The 24096-nt window shown below is 35.3% G+C and overlaps 1 protein-coding gene across 2 annotated transcripts; it reads left to right on the plus strand.

The window, feature by feature from the left end:
- Positions 1-1046: 1046 nt before the first annotated feature.
- Positions 1047-24072, plus strand: ganaba (glucosidase II alpha subunit a). Of its 2 annotated transcripts, XM_051109087.1 has the most exons (25): positions 1047-1131; positions 1472-1561; positions 2905-3013; positions 3449-3576; positions 5839-6018; positions 9467-9532; positions 10811-10868; positions 10997-11078; positions 11206-11302; positions 12188-12368; positions 12551-12704; positions 13447-13682; positions 13794-13920; positions 14007-14086; positions 14209-14349; positions 17110-17206; positions 17291-17392; positions 18073-18316; positions 18439-18503; positions 18584-18660; positions 18761-18835; positions 20488-20601; positions 20690-20802; positions 20928-21028; positions 22673-24072. In XM_051109087.1, the coding sequence occupies exons 1-25, from the start codon at positions 1112-1114 to the stop codon at positions 22780-22782; spliced, it is 2847 nt and encodes a 948-aa protein (XP_050965044.1). In that variant the 5' UTR covers positions 1047-1111; the 3' UTR covers positions 22783-24072. The 2 variants fall into 2 exon arrangements, with proteins under 2 accessions (XP_050965044.1, XP_050965045.1); XM_051109088.1 differs by lacking the exon at positions 9467-9532.
- Positions 24073-24096: the final 24 nt, after the last annotated feature.

Consider the following 24096-nt stretch of genomic DNA (forward strand, 5'->3'; position numbering starts at 1 on the left):
AATTTGTGTGTACTCAGTATAACTACTAGAAGAAAACAATTAGTGATATACAAACTGGAAACCGGCACCAACAATTACTATAAAACGAGTAAATGGATCATTCCGTAACCATACACGACTGTAATTGGTCCACCTTTAGCAGCGAAGAGTAAAGTAACGGGTATCACGTGACAAAGTCAGTGCAGTAAAGCTCCTGCTTTAATTCTGGCCTGTATGTTATCAATTATGTGACTTTTTTTAAGGCCAGAATAAAGCCTATAGTTTTTTTGTGTTATTTTTATTTTTGTATTTATTTTATTTATTATATATATATATATGCATGTATTAGCGTCTTATACTATTTAATAGCGCTTGCTATTCAAAGCTGTATATTACTATTTTTTAAAGAAATATGTAGCTGTTTAATTATATACCCTTAATTATTGTCCTAACCAACTCCTTACCCTTAACATACCCATTGGTAACCCGTTTGAAACATTTAACCTAATTGATTTCTCTCTCTCTCTCTCTCTATATATATTCTGGTTTTAAAAATTCAGTTTTCTTGTAAAGAAAGACTTGCATCTTTGCGAAACTTCAGATTCACGTCTGATGTGACACATAAAGTGCAGTAAACGGTAAAACAATTGCGCTACAAATTAGTGTTTAATAAATACATTAATAAATGTAAGATAATTTGAATACAAATGCTAGTTTATAACATTCAACAGAACAATTAACTGTTTTGCACGGCTAAATAGGCTGACACCGCCTCGATCACAAGTTCACACCAGCTCTTACATTAAAAATAAGATGGAAAGATAAAAAAATGAATAGTTTTTGTTGTATGCTTGAATAAGGTCTTTTCTAGATGGCGCTGTCACCAAAAAATAGGGTCCTAGAAATGCAGGAACATACTATTGCGGTTTACGGTGCAAAATGTTCTTGAAAAAAAAATTAACTACTGTAGCACACACTATACAAATGAGATTAAACGCATATTTTTGTGATTGACGCTGTGAAAGCGGAACGTACACACGATCATTTATTTCCTCAGAAAGTCCACGTGTAACTTACGCCACATTTGAAGTGACTGGACGCGCACAGAGGGCAAAGTTCACACGGAGGCAAGATGGCGGCTTCCTGTGACAGGTATTGTACCGCTCAGACGGGGTAATAGGATTATGTGTAAATAAAATCAAACACGTAGACTTTTAAGAAGCTATTTTTACTTTAACCAATTCGACATGCTGATTAAATATTTAAATGGCCTCACAGCCTATTATTTATCCCTCACTGTGTCTGAAATCTTCCTTCACAAAAGAGTACTGTTGTGGTACCATGTCACAGTAATGGTAATGACATGATACTAAATGGTTACCATAATCACGCACACACATGTTTCTGAAGGGTATTTGATAGTTTATATAACGGAGTCTACAGAGGTTGCTGTTTTGTGTCTGTTTGTGAAGTATGTGCTGTTGTGTTTCAGTTTGGTGCCGCTGATTGTGCTGTTGTTCGTGAGCGCTCAGGCTGTGGACCGCAGCAACTTTAAAACATGCGATCAGAGCGCCTTCTGCAAGTGAGTATGATGAGCCCACTAAATATAAGTTTAATCAACCAGATAAATTAACACAAAACAGGTAGTATCTTGAAAATCCATACAGTGCGCTGTCATGTGATAAGTGTTACTTTTCTAATCGCTGTTCAGGATTGTTTGTGGTTGTAAGGGAAATCGTTTTCGTCAGCGATCCTCGTAATTAATGTATGTGGGGTTTTTTTGTTTGTTTACAAATGTATTACATATTGAGACAAAAACAGCATGTTGCTCTGCAGATGAGTTAAGTAACTGAGCCAGTAAGCGCCCCCTGTAGGAAGACTAGTTAATGAAACTTGACGACATTTGCTGTCCAACGCTCCACACTACTGAACTTTACACTTATGAAAATCAGTGGTTAATTTGTGGTTATAATTGTTTAGCTACAAAAACCGTGGTGAACTTCCATAAGGGTTGTTAATGAATTTTCAGCACTATATATATATATATATATATATATATATATATATATTTTTTTTTTTTTTTTTTTAATGTCTGTCACTGTTACTGGTGTATGAGTAAATGTTTGTATTGAACACACATACCATTTTTTTTTTTTTTTTTTTAGCTTAAAATGCAAAAATAATTTGAAAATTGTAAACCAACTAGTTTACATTTAAGCGTTTGTTTAGCATTGCAAGTTAACTTGTAGGTATACGCTAGTTTACCCACAAGTGAACTCGTGGTGTAGATGGTATAGGCCTATACTTTTAGTGTATAGAGTAATCAACTAGTTTAGTAGTTTTGCAAGTTTTCTTTAAATCAACTTTAAGTCACCTCAATCAAAAATGGCATGTGACTAATTATTATTATTATTTTTTTGGACAATGTTTAACAGTAGGAGTGAACTAGCTAACAGTGACATGTCTGATGTTTTGACATATGTGACGCTGGGCCACAAAACCAGGGTAGCACGGTATATTTGTAGCAATAGCCAACAATTGTATGGGTCAAAATGATCAATTTTTTTTTCCCTTTATGCCAAAAATCATTAGGATAGTAAGTAAAGATCATGTTCCATGAAGACATTTTGTAAATGTCCTACCGTGAATATATCGAAATTTAATTTTTGATTAATAATACGCGTTGCTAAGAACTTCATTTGCATAACTTTAAAGGATATTTTCTCAATATTTAGATTGTTTGCACCTTCAGATTCAAGAATTTAGACCAAATATTTTCCTATCCTAACAAGCCATACATCAATGGAAAGCTTATTTATTCGACTTTCATATGATGCATAAATCACAATAAAAAAAAAATGACGCTTATGACTCGTTTTATGGTCCAGGGTCACATATGTGAATGATTTGTTTTTCTGTTTGTAGGCGTCAGAGGGAGCTGAAGCCGGGTCAGTCTCCGTACAGAGCTCTGCTGGACACGCTGGAGCTGAGCGACTCCAGACTCACCCTGCAGCTCATGAATGACAATAACAAGGTTGCAAAATATACAAAAACAGACCGCTTCATTGCAGTTGCTTCAAAGCAAATGTGATTCATCTTAAAGCTGGTTGTCCTTTGTTAAGGTCGCAATGCAATCAAAATGGACAATTCTTATTTTTTTTATCAAATATTGCAGTGTTTATTATAAAAAACATTTAATCCCTCGCAATGATATCTGTTCTTTTCTCTGTAAGTAAATAAAAAGTAATAAAGGTAAACAAAGAAACAATTACATAAAAAAACACACTGTACATTTAGTATCTTGAGTGTGCTGTAAGTAAGAGTGCTTTCAGAACTGATTCAGATTTGTTTTAAAAACTGATGAATTTAATGGCAGAAATGTTTCCAGAGCCAAGAATGCTGAAATAGTGCCTGGTCAATGTTGTGCTCCACAGCATGAGAGAACTGAGACTCTTGTGTTTGTTCGTAGGTTCGCTTGTTGCTTGAGCTGTACAGACTGCAGGGCAACATGACACGGGTCAAGATTAATGAACTCAAGCCAATTAAGCCTCGTTACGAGGTTCCGGATGTGCTCATCTCTGATCCCATTACTGAAGCGTAAGTCAAGTCTACTTGCTCCATCAGAGCTGCAGAACAGATAATACAACTAGACGTTTGTAAACAGAGTCGGGTCTTTTGTCATTGTAAAAGAAAATGAACCTAAGTGTGGATTTTTTTTTTGATGCCCAGTATGATATCTTAGGGCTTAAATACACTACATGACTTTTCAAATCTGAACAGATTTTAAAACATTAGGATCATACGCTTTGTAAATAGTTACAGAGGAAAAACTGGGCATCATACACTAAACAATTGAGGATCCAGACTTTTCAAGTCGCTCTGAACACATCAAACTCATGCAGAAGTGCACCTTGCTAGTTCACCCAAAAATGAAAATTCTGTCATTAATTACTCGCCCTTGTGTCGTTCCAAACCTGTAAGCCTGTAAGTCTTCATTGATAATTACGGTTCAACCAATTGATGTCACGTAGACTATTTTACCGATGTTCTTACAATCTTTCTGGGCTTGTGAACATTTCAATTGCGTTGCTGTCTGTGCAGGGTCAGAAAGCCCTCAGATTTAATCAAAAATATCTTTATTTGTGTTCTGAAAGGTCTGAAAGGTCGTAAGGGTTTGAATCAACATGAGGGTGAGTAATTAATGACAGAATTTTCATTTTTGGGTGAACTGTGACTTTAAAGTATCAAACATGTTTGACATCCTCCGACTGGATGGAATTATAGCCTAAAGCTAAAAAATCAGAGTCTGTGACCAAAAACAGTCTTGACTATATTTTAAAGGGGTCATCGGATGCAAACCTCACTTTTTCATGTTGTCTGAACATTAATGTGTGTTGGCAGCGTATCTACAAATCCATGCAGTTCTCAGATGCCTGTCATTGTGGCGTCACACCCACAGAGGCCGCTCCCAGATAATTGATTGATATAAATAAACGGTGTAACCAACAGTAAGTTTGTTAGCACTGGAAATCATTATTTCTCAAATAAAGACAGGTAACGCTAATGTTACGTGACACCTGACATGAATATGACATAAATTGGATATAGTTCAGCAAAATTTGAAATTAAGAATATAAATATTACACTTTTATCTGCTTTCACGCTCTGACATTCATAGTGCTTTAAAAATAAAAGTCCTGCCATTGTCAAAATAAAATCTACAACTTTTGCATCAGTGAACTCCTAATCTGCTGCTTAATAATAGTTGGTAAGGTAGTTGTTAAGTTTAGGTATGGGTAGGGTTACAGGAGAAGTCCACTTCCAGAACAACAATATACATATAATGTACTCACCTCCTTGTCATCCAGGATGTTCATGTCTTTCTTTCTTCAGTCGTAAAGAAATTATGTTTTTTGAGAAAAACATTTCCAAAATGTAGTTTAAATGCGGTTTCAAACGATCCCAAATGTGGTTGTAAACGATCCCACCCGAGAAAGAAGGGTCTTATCTAGCGAAACGATCAGTTATTTTCTTAAAAATAATACAATATTTTTTACTTTTTAATGTCAAACGCTCGTCTTGTCTTACTCTGCCTGGACTCTGTGTGTTCTGGCTCATGACAGTTAGACTATGTTGAAAAACTCCAACCGTATTTTCTCCCTCAACTTCAAAATCATCCTATATCCCTGTTTTAACTTTTTTGTTAAGGGTGTTTGATCTTCTTTCCATGTTCACTTTGCAAAGACTGGGTCGGTACTTCTGCAGCGATGTAGGATGATTTTGAAATGATTTTTGAAGTTTAGCGAGAAAATACGATCTGAGTTTTTCGACATACCCGACGAGACAAGACGAGCATTTGAGATTAAAAAGTATTTAAATTGTATTTTTTAAAATGAAAATAACCGATCATTTCGCTAGATAAGACCCTTCCATTTGGGATCGTCTGAAGCTGCATTTAAACTACATTTTGGAAGTTCAAAATCGGGGCACCATATCAGTCCATTATATGGAGAAAAATGCTGAAATGTTTTCCTCAAACACAATTTCTTTACGACTGAAGAAAGAAAGACATGAACATCTTGGATGACAAGGGGGTGAATACATTATCTGTGAACTGTTGTTCTGGAAGTGGACTTCTCCTTTAATGGTCATGCAGAATCAATATGTGCTTTAGAAACACTAATACACAGCCAATATGCTAGTAATATGCATCCATGTTAATAGTGAGAATTGGTCCCTAAAACTAAGGTGTTACAGAGTTTTCGTATCTGACCGATGTTCCATTTTGCAAATTAGGATTTGGGACAGTTTTCCACTGTTCGCACATTAACAGCTGAATGTCTTGTGTCTGTCTTCCAGGCTCTCAGTGGTGGCTCAGGATGAGAATAGTCTGGTGTTGTCTCTGGGTGGCAAAGACCAGCGGCTCATCGTAAGTGCTCAGCCATTTCGGCTGGACATCGTTGAGGGTCCTCAAGTGCTCATGTCACTCAACTCCCGTGGCTTGCTGGCCTTCGAGCACCTGCGGGCACGCAAGGACACGTGAGTCCAACAACACAAGTGGACAGGAAGGCCATCACATTGAGAAAGTTCAAAAACCCAATACTGCTCACAGTATATAAAATCTAAAAAAAAAAAAAAATTATCATGAAATAATATTCAGTAAATAATACTTAATACTAAAAAGTTAGCACTGCTTTCCTGGGCTGTATTTCTGATTAATTGTATCATTTTTCACTCTCTTTCTGCCTTTTGTATTGATTAGATCTTACTTTCATAGACTTAGTCTTGGCGAAGAATAATAACAAAACTATGAAAATTACTATGACATTATAACTATAATGTTCTGTTTATTAAAAGCACACACTGCAGTTATGTAGTCTGCAACTGAATGCAAGACCAACACATTTGTGTTTGCATTGCAAGGTGTAATGAACAGATCCAATCTTTTGACTATATCCATTTTTCTTTGTCCCACCTGTTTACATTACACATAAGACATGACTTGTATCCGATATCTGCGTTTACAAGAATCCCCACCCAAACCAAATCGCTTTCAGCAGCATGGTTTATCCTCAGGTTTTGAGCAGTTGTATATAAGAAATTCTATAATTCACATCAGGTGACTCATTGACTTTAACACACACCAAGCGCAATTATCCCGCTTATACACTTGCTTATGATCACTTGCCAGCATGGACAAGTTAAAGCTGTCACTGATGTTTGCAGCGCAGAAATTGACTACACGGATAAAATAACTAGTTTTTTTTTTCTTATTTTATCTACGGGTTATTAGATCCAGAATTTTAAAGTGAAATAATGCAAGGTCAGTGTTGGGTAAGTTACTTTCAAATTATAATTAATTGCATCTCCTCCGCTGAATAAAGCCATGTCAGATGGCGCTGTTTTTCTGTGGTAAATTCTGGCTTATTCCTCATAGCAGGTCTTTCAAAAATGATAAAGTTAGTCTTTTTTTTTTTTTTTGCATCTAGGTGAGGGTGTTTGGACGGAGGTAACTGCATATAATGAGCTCAGTTACGGGAAAGATTGTACCTCACTTTAGTTTCATACAGATTACAGAATTAGAGAATATTCATTTTTGATTTGAATTTGTTCATTTAAAAGTAGACACTTGAAGCTTTCTGTAGACATATTTCTCATGTCTCTCTGTCAAGTATTCGCTGAGTTTTGGTTCATATTTTTGATGTGTAGAAAGTTGCTCACGGAGACCGAGACAGCAGAAAGCACACTCTGTTTGTTTTGTTTATTTTACAAAAGCACAATGTTTTGTTGTTATTGTCAGCGTACCCCCCAAAATAGGCACTTTTTAGAGTTCAGCTGATTTTAGTCTTATCTGTATCTGAGTATTTCATGTTTCTCATTCAATTTTATCTTTAGACTGTAAATTTAGATTTCAAATGCAATATTGATTTTAGAACTGTTAAATTTATTTACGGTATGTAACGCAAGTGCTATATAAGTAACTGTAATTAAATTACCTAAAAATGAACAGTAATCCCTTACTTTACTTTTTTTAGTGGATAAGTAATTTAATTATAGTAGCGTGTTACTTAGTAATGTGTTACACCCAACACTGTGCGAAGTGAAGTAATATGGTAAGATTATCTGAATGAATTTGAGAAAGAGTTTGTGTGTGTGTGAGAATTACTTGCAACTTTGCAGCATCTGTAAAGCTGTGAACTTAATTACTTCAAAAACAGCAAATTTATCACCTTAAAAATATAATGTAGCTTATATAATATAATACCAAAGATATTTTATTTATAAAATTATATGCTTCTGTGTGTGCATAATCTCTTACCTATGTGATGGGTTTCCACCTCAGACGTTTTTGTGTGAACGCATATAAGCAACATCTGCTTCATAATTTGACATTATGAGAAGTCATCTTTGTGGCCAAATGAGTCTCCCTCGCCTTGTGGTAGTTTGGAATTCCAGTGGGAATTGGATTTATGTGTGTAACCGCAAGTCAGATGTTCAGATGTTGGATATGCATCAGATTTAAAACCACTTTTGGATGTAGCTCAGAAAGGATGTAAAAAATTGGATCTTGTGCAGATTGTTTTGTTTACACGTGTGCAACAATATTTGATCCGTCTCACATGTGAGTAAAAAAAAATCTGATTTTTTTTATTTTTTTTTTATGCCAGTGTAAATGCAGCCTTGTATAAATCAGACGGATAAAACAAAGAAAGAAAATGAGGTCTGCGTTAACACTTTTTGTATTGTGACATCATTTTAATGACAATTAAGATTTTTAAGAATTGTAAAATCAAAAGCATTATAACTTGAAGTGCATCAGGGCCTAGTTGCAACAAACCCCTTAAGGCAGGAATTCAGATGCGAAGAATTTTCGCTCCAATTTGCAGTCTGGACAAGTCAACATTATTTGCTGAAAGTCAGATTTAAAGATATGAATCCATTTAGTGGGAAGATATCAGACATGTTTGATATTAGAACACGTATGTTGTTTTCATTTATCATGTGTCTCCTAGCAAAAAGCACATGTTTTTTGTGAGTGTGTTGTGATGGGAATAACTGGTAATATGTGATGCTCATTTGTTTAGTACATGATTAAAGGGGTTTGTGGCTGCTGGCATGCAATCCAAATTATTTTTGTTACTTTCTTCTGTGTTCTTCTGCTGTTTAAAATCTGAGGATTTATCTCACACGTTCTACTTGTATTCTTGCTGTTGCTTCTTTTTTTCATTTCTGGCTTTTCCTGTCTGCACTAACTCTGTTAAAGCAGGACTGCTTTCATCTAAGCCCAGTAGAGCACAACAATGATCGTCCATTTTTTTCAATGACCATAGATCTGGTTTTTGCTTTCATCTTCATAGGAATTGCCTTTTAAAATTCTAAAAAAAATAAGAAAATGAAACGGAAGCTAAAATACTGTTTGAAATTGTTAAATAGAAGCCACCACTGATTATAACAATAAAAATATATTTAGAGTTTTATTCCAAACTACAGTTATACATAAAAACTCTAGTCCTCAATATCTGGACAGGACTTGATTTTGAACAGGAAGTGCATTGATTAATTAGTTCTACAGAAGCATAAACTATCATTTATATACACACCGTTTTGGGTCCATAGTAGGTTTCAACAAATGTCATATATTTAAATGTAATTTTTTTAACCCTACCTTTGCAGTCCATTCAGTCACCATTTGGGTTGGTTTGTGGTGTTTTGTGCTGTAGAAAGCACAATAGGATTAATGTCCATGATGTTTTATTATTTTACGGTTATTTTCACAGCATAATTGTTGTCAGGTTAAAATGTCACTTTATTTTTAAAAATGTTGTGTTCTGAGATTTGTGTCATTCAGATAAAGGCAGATTAATTAACTGTGTCAGACATTTCATTCAGAAATACGTTTGTAAATGTTTTTACTGAAATTCTCATCACATTCTATTTTCCTTCCCCTCTTTTTCTCAACTTTCCTCTCTTCTGTCCCGCTCAGCAGTATCTCTCATAAAATAAGTAGCACAGTTGGTAGCATGTGGGACTCGCTCAAGAGCATGTTCTCTAGGTAACATCCATTTGTCCAGTTCTTGACTGTAAAAAATAAAAAAATAAAAAAAAATCTTAGATTCCTTAATTAAAGGAATAGTTCTCCCTGAAATGAACATTTCCTCATTATTTACTCACCTTCAGAGCATCCAAGTAGTATAGGTCTTTCTCTATTCAGTCAAAGAGAAATTAAGATTTTAGAGGAAGACGTTTTAGGATTTTTATCCATCTAATGCAAGTGTATGGTGAAAATGACTGATTGTTTTGCTTGAGAAGACTCATATTTGTCAGCTGGGGTTGTGAAGATTATTTTGAAGATGCTTAAATTTGTCAAAAATGGTTTACGGTGAGCACCGTTCACTTGCATTTGATGGAGAAAAATCCTGAAATGTTTTTTTCCAAAACCTTAATTCCTCTTCGGCTAAACAAAGAAGGACCTATACATTTAGGATGCACTAGGGATGATTAAATAACCAGGAAATGTTCATTTTTGGGCGCACTATTCTTTGTAACTCAATGTTTAGTTAAAGTTTGCTTCTTGTTAGTTTTAATCAATAGTAGTGTGAATCTGCAGTACCCCAAATTATGCATGCACCCTGTATCCAGTAGTACTTGCTGTTGATTTACTATTAAATTATGTGTGTTGTAGATTGAAATAATAATTCTAGTACCTAAAATCTTAGTTTAACAGTGATCAGTTTTGTAATTTTATTTTTTTTTTTTTAAAGTTTTAAATCTACAGTTATTTTTTTTAATCATTCATTAAAAAATGTACCTTTTGTCACACCTGCCAGTTTTTGGTGGATCATAAACATTTACCACAAACATTTACTGACCATGAAACTGTATTTTGTTAAACAAAACACAAACAATGGCAAAACAGTTATTTAACATTTCCCAAAAATCTATATTTACTTTTGACAAATGTTAATCTTGAAACTTACACAAACCATTATCTGAGGCAGACAGCATCTGCTGCTGTACAGGAAACACCTTGCCAGTAGCAAATATCACCTGTAGTTTGCCATCAGTGAAAATTAATTTGGCAGGATGACACGTGCTCTGTTTAACATACGTTTAATAGCAATGGCCAGTCAAAGCAAACATATAATTTTGGTAGAACAAAAATCCAGCAATCCAGTTTGTTTTGTTGTAGAGTCACCGTGTATTTGTGCTTAATTACAAAAAACATCGCCTGATCAATGAATCATTGGTGCAGCTCTAATTAATCCGCTTTAACAAGTTTACGTGTTGCGAGTACATATTTGTATTTAGAGAAACTTTGTCTACTTTGCAGTAAAAGTGAGTCGGAGCAAGCGACAGAACAGGAGAATGAGGAGCAGCAAACGGATGAGGTGTGTGTATGTTTTTAACAACTAGACTTCTCTAACCCTGTTGTAATTTGTTAATTAGTGTTAAAATGTAAGCGTTTTCCTTTGTCACAGAAACGTAACCTTTTTTTTTTTTCTTTCTTTCTTTTTAGGATGGACAGATAAAAGAGGAAGAGGATAAACCGGGCATGTGGGAGGAAACATTTAAATCTCACACTGATTCAAAGCCCAATGGTATAGTGAAATCTGGTTAAATCTTTCTCATTTGTTACATACCATATTCAGTAGAATAATAATTAAGATAATTAGTCAAGTTGTTTTGTTTGTTTGTTCAGTCTCTTTTTATCTTCATTTCAAACAGGTCCATCGTCTATTAGTTTAGATTTTTCTCTACCTGGTGTGGAACATGTCTATGGCATTCCAGAACACGCAGACACACTCAAACTGAAAAACACTGAGTGAGTTCTTACATTCACATCAGATTGACACACAACACGTGAGCAAATTAAAGGAGTAGTTCACCCTAAGCTGAAAATTTACTCACTGTCAGGCCATCCAAGATGTGTTTTCTTCCTCAGATTTGGAGAAATGTAGCATTGCATCACTTGCTTACCAAAGGATCCTCTGCAGTGAATGGGTGGGGTGCCATCAGAATAAGAGTCCAATAAAGCTGATAAAAACATCACAATATTCCACAAGTAATTCACACCACTGATGTTTTTGTCTTTAAACTGTTGCCTCCGACTCAAATCCATAATCCATAATAACGCATCCTCCAGTGAAAGTCCATCTCTTCTTGTCTTTCACATCAACATTTTGGACTATTTATCCTTGTAATCAGTGTTTGATCTGTTCAGATTTCGCCCCTGTTTCATGACTTTTCACTGGAGAAAGCAATATTTTGGATGGAGGACACAGGACGTATTTTAGCTGGAAGCAATGGTTTAAAGTTAAAATGTCTTAATGATGAATTTGTTCCTTAAAAACACAGCTTTTGGCTTCACGAGATATTAATTGATGGAATGGAGTGGTGTGGATTATTGTGATGTTTTATAAGCCGTTTGGTATCTTGTACTGACAGCACCCATTCACTGCAGAGGACCCATTTGGAGAGCAAGTGATGGAATGACACATTTCTCCAAATTTGATTAAGAAACGAACTCATCTACATCTTGGATGACCTTGATGTAGATTTCTTTTTTGAGTGAACATGCTGTCAGCCAGCCAAATCTAAACTGAAATAAATGAAGAACCATTTTTGTTAGTTTCTGCTGGCACAAAGTTACATAAACAGTCATAAACAGTAGTGTTCCACTGAACCTTTGTTGTGTTGTCTCTCTTAGTGGATCAGACCCGTATCGGCTGTACAACTTGGATGTTTTCCAGTATGAGCTACACAACCCAATGGCCCTCTATGGGGCAGTTCCCGTCCTCATTTCTCATAACACTGAGCGCACCATGGGCATCTTCTGGCTCAATGCAGCAGAGACATGGGTGGACATCAGCTCCAATACTGCAGGAAAGGTGAGAGTGATCAACCTGCTCTTTATCTTTTTGGGTCTAATGCTTTTGGTTGACTACGTTAAAATTAGGGAAGCACAATATGTCAGAGAGCCTTGTAGTATTGTCCAGTGTTAACATCAGTTTGATCAAGTGTATCAGTTTTAGTATCAGTGCATTTCCTCAAATGTGTGTCCCTATTTCAGACAATGTTTGGAAAAATCCTGGACTTGGTACAAGTTTCTAGTGAAGCTCCTCAGACAGATATACGCTGGATATCTGAGAGTGGCATCATTGATGTCTTTATCATGCTGGGACCACAACCTGCAGATGTCTTCACTCAGTATGCCTCACTTACAGGTACACAAACACACATATCCCTGCATACAGAGTTAATGCTAAACTGGGGAAAACAAATTTCTGTAAAGGACATTTCATGTTGGTTTTAACTTAAAATTACTCTGCCTTTAGATCACAAATCTATTCTTTTTCATATTCCGTTAGGAGACACAAAAAAATGACATAATCATGACATGTATGTGGTCAGGCATTAGCTTGAAAATATCCTGGAACACTTATTTCAGGTCAAATAAAATATTTACTGACATATCGCTCAAGACTTACTGATATGAAAATTGTAATTAAACTTTATTTGGAGTACTACTTGTGCACAATGCACATTTCTTAATATTAAGCCTAAAACATGTTTAAATGTCACTGTTGATGAGGATTGTATGATCTTTAAATAATACCGGTCTTTAAATGCAAAAAATGTAAAGTGTACCTAAAGTATACTTGCAATAGTTCCACAATATAGAAAATTATTTAAGATTAAATAATTATTTAAATTAAGAGAGATAACATCTTTTGTGACTTTTTAGAGTGAGATATGTCTTAAAAAATTATGTTTTTAAAACATATGCACACATTTGTTATGTTTATGTATTAAATATATTTATATGTAATATTAATTGTATTAAAATACATATAAACACATGTAAATATTTTCAAACACATTTTAAATGCATTATGAGTGGTATAATGTCCTTTATGCTTCATAGTTACATTTATCCTCCTCCTAAACATGACCCTCTCTCTGTAGGCACTCAGTCGTTTCCTCCTCTCTCGGCGCTGGCATATCATCAGTGCCGCTGGAACTATAATGACCAGGAGGACGTAAAGACTGTTGATCAGGGCTTTGATGAGCACGACATCCCGTATGACTTCATTTGGCTGGACATCGAACATGCAGATGGGAAGCGCTACTTCACCTGGGACCCCACCAAGTTCCCTCAACCTAAAGAAATGCTGCAGGGCCTGATGGACAAGAGGCGCAAGGTGAGTGTTTGTGGGACTGAAATGACATCTTATGTCCAATCAACAATTATTGGATGAGTCCCATCCTACAAGGCTTTAATAAAAATCATCAATCGTGTTTTGTCTCTTCAGCTAGTGGCCATTGTAGATCCGCACATCAGGGTGGACAGCGGCTACAAGATTCACAATGAGATTCGCTCCAAAAACTTTTATGTCAAGAACAAAGACGGAGGAGACTATGAAGGCTGGTGTTGGCCAGGTGTGTAGCTACTCATCCAGCTGCCTGTTAAAATCAGTGTGATGAATCTCTCAGAGTGCTGAAACGCATTGTTTTCTCTGCCGAAGGTAATTCGGGCTATCCTGACTTCACTAACCCTGAGATGAGAGCCTGGTGGGCCAGCATGTTTGCCTTTGACCAGTATGAGGTGAGGGCTTTCTGAACAGCTGTTGTTTTTGGCTTTTTATTAGATTGTCTTTCACAATTAAAATGATGATATTGATGATTTTAGGATTGTATTTCCATTAAATGCTGTTTGTCTTTTTCCAGGGTTCCATGGAGAATCAGTACGTGTGGAATGACATGAACGAGCCGTCTGTGTTTAATGGGCCTGAGGTCACCATGCACAAAGATGCTGTTCATGGAGCCTGGGAGCACAGAGACGTTCACAATCTGTATGGCCTCTATGTGGTGAGAGACGCTTTTTTCATGATATGATTCAGTTTTTCTATAGCCACAAAAGATTTTGATGTCAAATACATTTAATCTCACACATATTTTGGCAAGGTAAAAAGGGTGTTGTTTCACACTACCATTGAAAATTTTTAACCAAAGTATATTATAGACTTTTCATTAAGACCCTAAAGAATCATATCAACATGTGGAAAATGGGCATCCGATGACTCCTTTAATTATTTTACAAAATAAGAGGAATGGCACAAAATGTATGTTATTTTTTTTATGTAGTACTAACCTGAAAAAAATATTCCACACAAAAGATGTTTACAAGTCCACAAAAAAAAAAAAAAAATAATTAGTTGAATTTATAAAAATGACCCTGTTCAAAAGTTTACACTTGATTCTTAATACTGTGTTGTTACCTGAATGATTCACAGCTGTGTTATTATTATTTTTTTTGTTTAGTGATAGTTGTTCATGAGTCCCTTGTTTGTCCAGAACAGTTAAACCGCCTGCTGTTCTTCAGAAAAATCCTTCAGGTCCCACAAATTCTTTGGTTTTTCAGCATTTTTGGTTATTTGAAGCCTTTCCAACAGGGCTGGGCGATACATTGATAACGATTATTATCGTGCAATATTAATTCCCTCGACAAAAGATAACAAGAGTTCGATAAATGTTCAGTATAAAGTTTATGCGGCAAAGGCCGCATAGGAACAAAAGAGCGCCAGTCGTTCAAAGCGTGCCACGTTTATCCCCTCGGGTCAAAGTTCAAATGGCGGCACGGCTCGAACTTACTAGAGCAGATGTGTTTACTCGCTGATGAGTCTCGGCCACTAAACAGCGCTGTGAGATCCAGTGTGAAGTGCTTGAATTTAGTGCAGAACAAAAATAACTCTGTTTGTAGCCAGATGAAACAGCGCTGACAAACAGGAGAAACACTGTGCGCAACGATACAGTCAGAAGGCTTTTTAATCTACAAATCGCCATCATTTAGCATAGATTTACTGTAGTAGCCCTAGCTGCACAGTGGTATTGTGTCAGAAATGTGGGTATATTTGTGTCAAACTTTATTATATTATTAACCTAGACATAAATTAAATGTATTGAAGGAGGAGTAATGGAATATAATTGCAATATTTTTGCGATTAAGCTGTAGCATTTCTGCATTTTTACTAAATGTATTTAGACTACTGTTTTTCATACAAATACCTAGGAACCATATTACATTTTTACCATAGTATTGGTGCTGTATTTGTGGTTTTAACTGTTATCATAATATATGGATGATACTATGGAAGAGCAATGGTTAATTAAAAAAAATAAACTAAAACAAACAAACAAACAAAAAAAACCCTCAAACAGAATAATTAAATTTCACCATATAAAAATGAGGTTGCTACAATTTTTACAGATATTACTGATTTTGCTAATGAACATAAATCTACATCTGCATCCTTAAGCTACTATCAAATGTGTATTTCTAACAGACAAACAAATGTTATATTATTATATATTAATATTTTGAGGCAACACAAACCTGTTTCTTGATTTGAAACAATATTACTTATTTAAACATGCAGAACTAAGAAATTATTTTTTTCTATTAAGATATTTATTTTGTTAAGGAAAAATCACTGGGAAAAGTGTAAAGAATTAAAAAACATGAAGTGTTTGTCATGTTCTGACCATAAAAAATTGTTTAAAGCCACAATTAACTGTCTGGTTTTTACAACTTTCACATTGTAGCAAAAATCTGCCTTTAAACTTGAAGGAGATAAAAATGTGACATTTATCGTGATGATTATCGATATTGACTGATATGAAAAAAAAAAAATCTTGATAATTTTTTGGCCATATCGCACAGCCCTAACAATGACTGTATGATTTTAAGATCCATCTTTTCACACTGAGGACAACTGAGGGACTCATATGCAACTATTACAGAAGGTTCAAACGCTCACTGATGCTCCAGAAGGAAACCTGATGCATTAAGAGCCGGGGGTGAAAACTTTTGAACAGAATGGAGATGTATACTTTTTTTTTTACAAATTTTTCTTATTTTGCTAAAATATCTTTTTTTACATTTAGTACTGCCCTTCAGAGGCTGTAGAAGATACTTAAATTTACCCTGATCTTCAGATTCAAAAAGTTTTCACCCCCCGGCTCTTAATGGATCGCGTTTCCTTCTGAAGCATCAGTGAACGTTTGAACCTTCTGTAATAGTTGCATACGAGTCTCTCAGTTGTCCTCAAAATCACAGTCATTGTTGGAAAGAATTGAAATACACAGAAATGCTGAAAAAAAAACAGAATTTGTGGGAGCTGAAGGATTTTTTCTGAAGAACAGCAGGCAGTTTAACTGTTCAGGACAAACAAGGGACTCATGAACAACTATCACTAAACAAAAAACACAGCTGTGGATCATTCAGGTCACAACACAGTATTGAGAATCAAGTGTATGTAAACTTTTGAACTGGTCATTTTTATAAATTCAACTATTATTTTCTCTTGTGAACTATATGTAAATGTCTTTTATATGAAATCTTTTTCAGGTCCGTATTAAATAAAAAAATCACGTGTATTTTGTATGATCCCTCTTATTTTGGTGAAATAATTAACATTTTGCCGATCCTGCAAGGTGCATGTAAACTTCTGACTTCAACTGTGTATGTGTGTGTATATATATATATATATACATATATATAAGTCAGAGGTGTTGCGGTGAAAAGTGGTTCGTTTTTTTTTCTCCTGAACAATACTTTTGTGTCACCAGCAAAAGGCGACTGCTGACGGCCTGATCCAGCGTTCAGGAGGAGTGGAGAGACCTTTCGTTCTGACCCGAGCATTTTTTGCTGGATCCCAGCGTTACGGTGAGAGCCATATTCACATCACACACAAGCCTTGTGTGTTTGTACTGGAGTGTTTGGTGATAAATTCCTCTCTCCGTGGCTCAGGTGCGGTGTGGACAGGAGATAACGCTGCTGAATGGGGTCATCTGAAGATGTCTATCCCTATGTGCTTGAGTCTGGGCTTAGTGGGCATCTCTTTCTGTGGAGGTGAGCAGTTTTGCTAGTAATGAGAGGTGCTGACCTTTAGTATACACAGATGAGAAATGACGCACAGTGCTTGCAATGACAAAACTGCTCACATACTAAAATAATGGCCACCAAAAGTGAACTTATGTAACTTGTGAATTAACAGCAAAAAAAAAAAATTCAGTCAGTATAAAATTTCTTGTTTACTTTTAATTACAAAAAGTCAAAATATGAATGCAATGAGAAAATAATAAACAATAGCATTTATTTATTTATATTTGCTATGAATCCTTACTGAATCTAATATATAAATAATTCCCAATTCCCACAAGGATTTTTTGTTATGGTATTTGTTGCGTTTTGTAAAACAAAAACTTAACATTATAGGTCAGTCAATAACATTTTTTGCTTCTAAATGAGAATGAGTGGAAAACAATATTATATTTTAAAATATTTAAATAGAAAAGTTATTTTGAATTGTAGTAATGTTCCACAATAAAACTGTTTTTACTGTACTTTTAATCAAATAAATGCAACTTTGATGAGCATAAAAGACCACTGTAAAAACATGAAAAAAAGTTTTGCCAATTTTTGACCAGTAGTGTATATTGTTGGTCTGTTAATTGTTTGCTGGTAACCTTAAAGTGCTGCTGTCAATGTTTTTCTTTTTGTCCCTCATTCTGTATGTTCTTTTCCCTCAGCTGATGTTGGCGGTTTCTTTAAACATCCCAGCGCTGAGCTTTTGGTGCGATGGTACCAGGCGGGAGCTTACCAGCCGTTTTTCCGCGCACATGCTCACATAGACACGCCCCGCAGGGAGCCCTGGTTGTTCGGACCCGAGAACACCGCTCTCATCCGGGAGGCGATACGCCAACGATATGCCCTCCTGCCATACTGGTACCAGCTTTTCTACAACGCACACCACACCGGACAGCCTGTTATGAGGTGAGTCAGCCCGGGACAATCAGAGTCGGGGAATAACAGGGGCAAAATAAACAAAAAAAAAAATACATTTAAAAAAAGAAAATTTTTGGTTGATAGTATTGATTCTCTTACTTCCTTCATAGACCATTATGGGTAGAGTATCCTGATAATGTTGCCACTTTCTCGATTGAGGATGAGTACTTGATTGGTGAGTTTTTGAACATCATTATAATTAGCTCTAATAAATGTCGTAGCAGAGGCGGCTAACATGTTTATTTTTCTTCACAGGGAAGGATTTGTTGGTGCATCCTGTGACTGATGAGGCTGCTACTGGTGTTACTGCCTATCTGCCTGGGAAAGGCGAGGTAAAGCATTTTCAAAATTGAATTGCTCACCCTGAGTGGATTTTTATCCCTCCCAAGTTTTTCTGAACTCTCAAACTCTTCCTCCGGGTTGCTCTTGTAGGTCTGGTATGATGTTCACACTTTCCAGAAGCATGATGGGGACCAGAGCCTCTACATTCCTGTCACCATGAGCTCCGTGAGTCCACACATTTACATTTTGTTTTTAAAGCATAATGTAGGGGCCCGAACTGGCACCTACTGTATCTTCCGTTTCTGTTTCTTTCGCTCTTGAGCCCACAGAACCCCTTGCGGGAAAGTGTAATTGGCACACTGATAGAGGACAGTCTAAATAATAACCACAGCAAGTTTGGAGTTTCTATCTAAAACTCTGTAGCGCCACCACTTGTCTAAATTTTCACTCATGTTTATGCTAATAACTTTTGAACTGTAAAGGCTAGAAGGAATTTTTTTACCTCTGAATCCTTCCTATGAGTCAAATAGACACCAAAATGTAAAAATCGTAAGGTCAAGTTTTTTTTCGCTACTTTTAATAGTTTGTAAAACCTACTTTTTCGAAATTTTGTCCTAGACAGTCTGATTTTCACCAAAATTGGCTCAGATCATCTTTAGACCTTGCTGGCAAAAAGTTATCGAACTCAAGTTGAGTAGTCAAACCGTTCTCGAATAACATGCGAACGAATTCGTCAAAGGGCACACAAAAATAAATGCAAGGCTATATCTCCGCAACGGTTTGGCGTATTGAGACCAAACTCGGTGAGTGTTATAACAAGCATGACCTGAGGCTACCTGCAGTGTTTTATTAGATTTGGTGGAGCATGTCGAGTCGAAACATACCCAGTTTTCTCATTTCAGCCATTTTTAATTTTGTCGTAAAATCCTATATTTTACGAACGCATCGGCGTATCGGTACGAAACTCAGTATGTGTCTTCGGGACCATGCTCTGACAGTACTCAAAAAGTTTGGGGGCAGCGCCACCTTGTGGCCAAAAGTTATAAGGAAATTTCAAAAAATGCTATTAACATTTGATTAAAATGGTCTATTATAATGAAACTGAACTCAGCATTTTGTTGGGTGATGCCAAGAATATTTTTACCAATTTTTGTCATAGTCAGATGAATTTTCCTTCCGACATTTTTGATATATGTTGAAAACCTACTTTTTCGAGCTCGTTCTAGACTGTTCATCTGATTTTCACCAAAATCAAGTCAGATCTTCTTTAGAATGTGCTTCCAAAAAGTTATGGATTTCATGTCGATAGATGAAACCGTATTTGTACAGTGCTGCAACAAATGTGAGGCATGATGCCAAAATGACTCTGAGGCTGTATCTCTGCAAAGTTTTGAGATATTGACACCAAACTTTATTTGTGCCACTGTCACCTCACACTGACCATGCCACATCAATTTCATAACAGCGACACCTACTGGTTGACAGTGATGCATCTTTCAATCGTATTAATCATATTAATCATTTAATTAATATTAATTTATTTTTAGCCACTTTGCATAAAATCATAAATACATCTTTAACTGCTCATTGATGCAGTTGGTCTGATGTTGCCTTCATCTGATCTTGCCTTCTTTGTGCTCGGCCCTTAATTGCTGCTTGCAGCTAACTTGTTTTTTTGTTCATTTTTTATGTTATTCAGATTAGTTTCAGATGATTTTCATTTCTTCCTATGACAGGCCAAGTGGATTTTTGCATTCCAAAGTTTTCCTATACACTAATTTCAATGATAGTTTTCTATAATTGCTTCCTTCAGCTATATTTTGTTTTAGTATTAGACGGCTAAATTCTTTCTTTGTCTATTGTGTCTCATTTTCCAGATCCCAGTGTTCCAGCGAGGAGGGTCCATTATCTGCAGGAAAGACCGTGTTAGGAGATCTTCGTCCTGTATGGAGAATGACCCATACACTCTCTATGTTGCTCTCAATTCTCAGGTGATTCAGTGCATCCCAATTTTATTCATGTTTGACACTGTACATGCATATTGTTTTCATCTGTAATCGCTGCTGTGTTGTGCTTCAGGGCTCTGCTGAAGGAGAGCTGTACATCGATGACTTCCACACCTTCAACTTTGAAAAAACAAAGCAGTTTGTCCACAGACATCTGTCTTTCTCTGCCAGCACGCTGTCTTCCAGGTCGGTCTGCTCTCTTTTTCTTTACAGCTGTTCTCTGGTGGTAATAATTTAAATGACAAACTGCATTGCCATGCTGTTTTTTTTCTGTTGGTCTCACATTTTTTTTTTTTTTTTTTTTTTGTCAGAAATCTGGCCCCAGACTCCCAGTTTTCCACTGCCTCTTGGATTGAAAAGATTGTGATCATTGGAGGCAGTCAACCGTCCTCTGCTACACTGAAAAATGCAGGTCTGTGTCACTGTTACTGCTAATATTCTTGGTTTTCTTACGATAAAGTTTGGGTGGGTAAAAGTGTCTGCTAATGTCATGCAATTATCTGCTTTGGCATTCTCACAGGCTTCTATCATGCAGGCTCTTATCAAACAATTTGATAAGCAATTATTAAAATAGCTAAAATAACTGGCTTATTTAAAGAGGGAGAAAATGTTGTTCATGTTTTTGTTTTTAATGTCCAAGGGCATACAAAAAAATATGTAAGGCCCTATGATTTCCGCAATGCGGAAAACTTTGACGGAATCACAGAATCCAGTCATAAAAACAGAATTGGCATCATATCATACACACACAGAAAGATAAATGAATTCACGGCAACCCTCAAAATAAAAGTCTGGTTTAATTTGAAGACATTGTGCCAGAAATAGGCCTATATTACTATTATTTAGTAGAATGTATGTGATACTACTACTACTGATTTTGGAAAAATAATAAAACTTTCATTTTTCAGAAATAATCACACAATATTTCTTCCATGTTTAAATTTTAATAGCAAATCCCATTTATTTGCCGAAAAATAAAATGTTTAATTTTCATGAATTAAAAGCAAAACAATGTTTTGTGCCTTCATTTGATAACCAGAAAAATTTAAATACACAACAGCGAATTTCTGAGGGGGGAAAACCTTTCATAAGGCTATGATAAGAATAAATAAGTTGTTTTTATGCATTTACATGCTAAAACAGTAACAATAAAACATATGGTGAGGAAAAATAAAACATTTCATTAAGCTCTAAACATAATTTTTTTGTATTAAACTTTTAATAAATTGATGTTAAATTGTGTTTTATGATTTTCACTAATTAGACATGCTTTTTGATGAATACAATTTAATTTAAGCATTTAAAAGGAGTCAAGAAAAATTAAAATGGAAAAAAACGGAATATAGAAAAATTAAAAACTGATTTCATAGGGCCCAAAATATGAAACTGCAGTATCTTCAACCAATTCATTTAAATGGCATAAATCATTTGGTGTAACTTCACTTTAATAAACTTGAACTAAGATACAAGAAAATATTAAGCAGACTGTTTAAAAGGATAGTTCATTCAAAATTGATCATTTACTCAACCTCATGTTGCTCCAAAGCCGTATGAATTTCTTTCTTCTGTTGAACACAAGATATAACATTAAAGAATGTTGGTAACAGTTTATGATAGCTATTAACTTCAAGCCTTTTTCAGAATATAATTTGTGTTCAACAGAAGAAACTCGTACAGCTTTGGAACAACATGAGAGTGAGTAAATGATGACAGAATGATTAATTATTTCTGGGTGAATTATCTTTTTAAATATGGTCTCATGTACAGCAAGGATAATGGTTTGTGCTGTCAACAATGCATTTTGTGCAGTTATTTATTGGCTCCTGACAGCATTTAGAAACCAGACACCTATATAGTTGTACGTAAATGGACATATATTGTTGGGTTTATGCAGCTCATGGTAATAAAAATCTGATAAACATGTTTGGTACTGTGTTGGGTCACCATTGTTTTAAGTAAATTTGGGGTCCTGAAGTAAGACCTGTTGAGAACCAAAGATTTTGCACAACATATGGAGTTAATGTTTTTTTTTTTTTTTTTTTTTTTCTCCCCTCAGATGGTACAGAGTTGGCTTTAGAGTTTGAGTTTGACTCTACACTTGCAGTTTTGACTCTACGTAAGCCAGGGGTCAACGCAGTGGCAGACTGGACCGTTGTCTTGCGGTAACACAAGGATGACATGCAAACAACAGAGAAAAGAACAGCACTTAATGTCACATGACCACACACAAACGTTATAGAATGAGCGACCAAACGGAGAATGGGAACATGCACTGAAAAAATTGAGAAATCAAATGTTTTTAAGATGGTATTTGTATGTGTTGAGATAAATGTGAATGCAAACTAATTTTGGAAAGCCGTCAGTGAATTACAGGACCAGGATATTAAGTGTTTGACATACTGACTGAAACTCTACAGGCCAAAATGTCTAACTTAGACAGACATTTGTCATTAAATTAGCAATTTAATAATTGGTTGAAATTTAAAAAAAAGACACAACATATAGGATATTCATTTATAGATTGTACAGATTAGATTTTTTTTTTTTTTTCTCAGGTTGTGAAATGCTTTGACATTAAAAATAAATTTTAACACCTGGAAATGCAAAACTGATTGCACTGAGATATGTTTTTTTTTTTTTCTTTCATTTTTCACTGGGCAAGTTTAAATTGGTTCACATGTGAAAAAATAATAATTTGCGTCAAATTATGAATAGCTGAAAATATTCTATTTTTTGAGATGCAGAAACAGTATGTGCTGATTAATGGGTGAATCTAATGAAACCTGTTCTATATTTCACTCCAAAATCTAAAGAAACGAGTACTGTTTCATTGCATGTTAATTAATATACTTTAGGACCATTGTTTTAATGACAGATTAGCAAATTTGCAAAAAAAAATTCCTCATTTGGATAGGAAGTGACATTTTTTTCTGAGACCCTATTACTTGGACTACAAGGAATCATTTCCAAAAACTAAATGACCAATAAAAAATGAACTACCAAATTTTTATTTGGTAATATTTCAAATTAAAGTAAATCGATATGTTGTTATATATACCCTTGTTTACTAGAGCACAGAAGCCATCAATGAAGTATTTAGTAGTAACATTTTGAGAAAAAAAAAAAAAAAAGGTAGAAACAGGCCTCTGTAAGTGATTTTGAGGCTTGCTTGCTGAAAACCCCAAGATAAGCAAACAAGCTAAACTAGGCAAAAAAAAAAAAAAAAAAAAAAAAAAAAAAAAGGAAAAAGAGCAACCTCTGGACTTGATTAAATTGCCCATTTTTGTCCAACACTGAACAGGCTTGTGGGTTGATTTTGAAGGATTCAGACTGGTGTGAATTCACAAAAAAATGTAAGAAAATGACAATAGGATTGCCAAGTCAAAAAGTGTTGTTGTAATAAATGTCTCTGGTTTAGGAAGAAAAGACTGGATTAAATAAAAGTGGCTCAGCTGATGTTGGGTGAATGTTTTATTTCCG

Source organism: Labeo rohita, chromosome 5 (genome assembly GCF_022985175.1).
Source record: "Labeo rohita strain BAU-BD-2019 chromosome 5, IGBB_LRoh.1.0, whole genome shotgun sequence".
In the NCBI taxonomy this organism is placed as follows: Eukaryota; Metazoa; Chordata; class Actinopteri; order Cypriniformes; family Cyprinidae; genus Labeo; species Labeo rohita.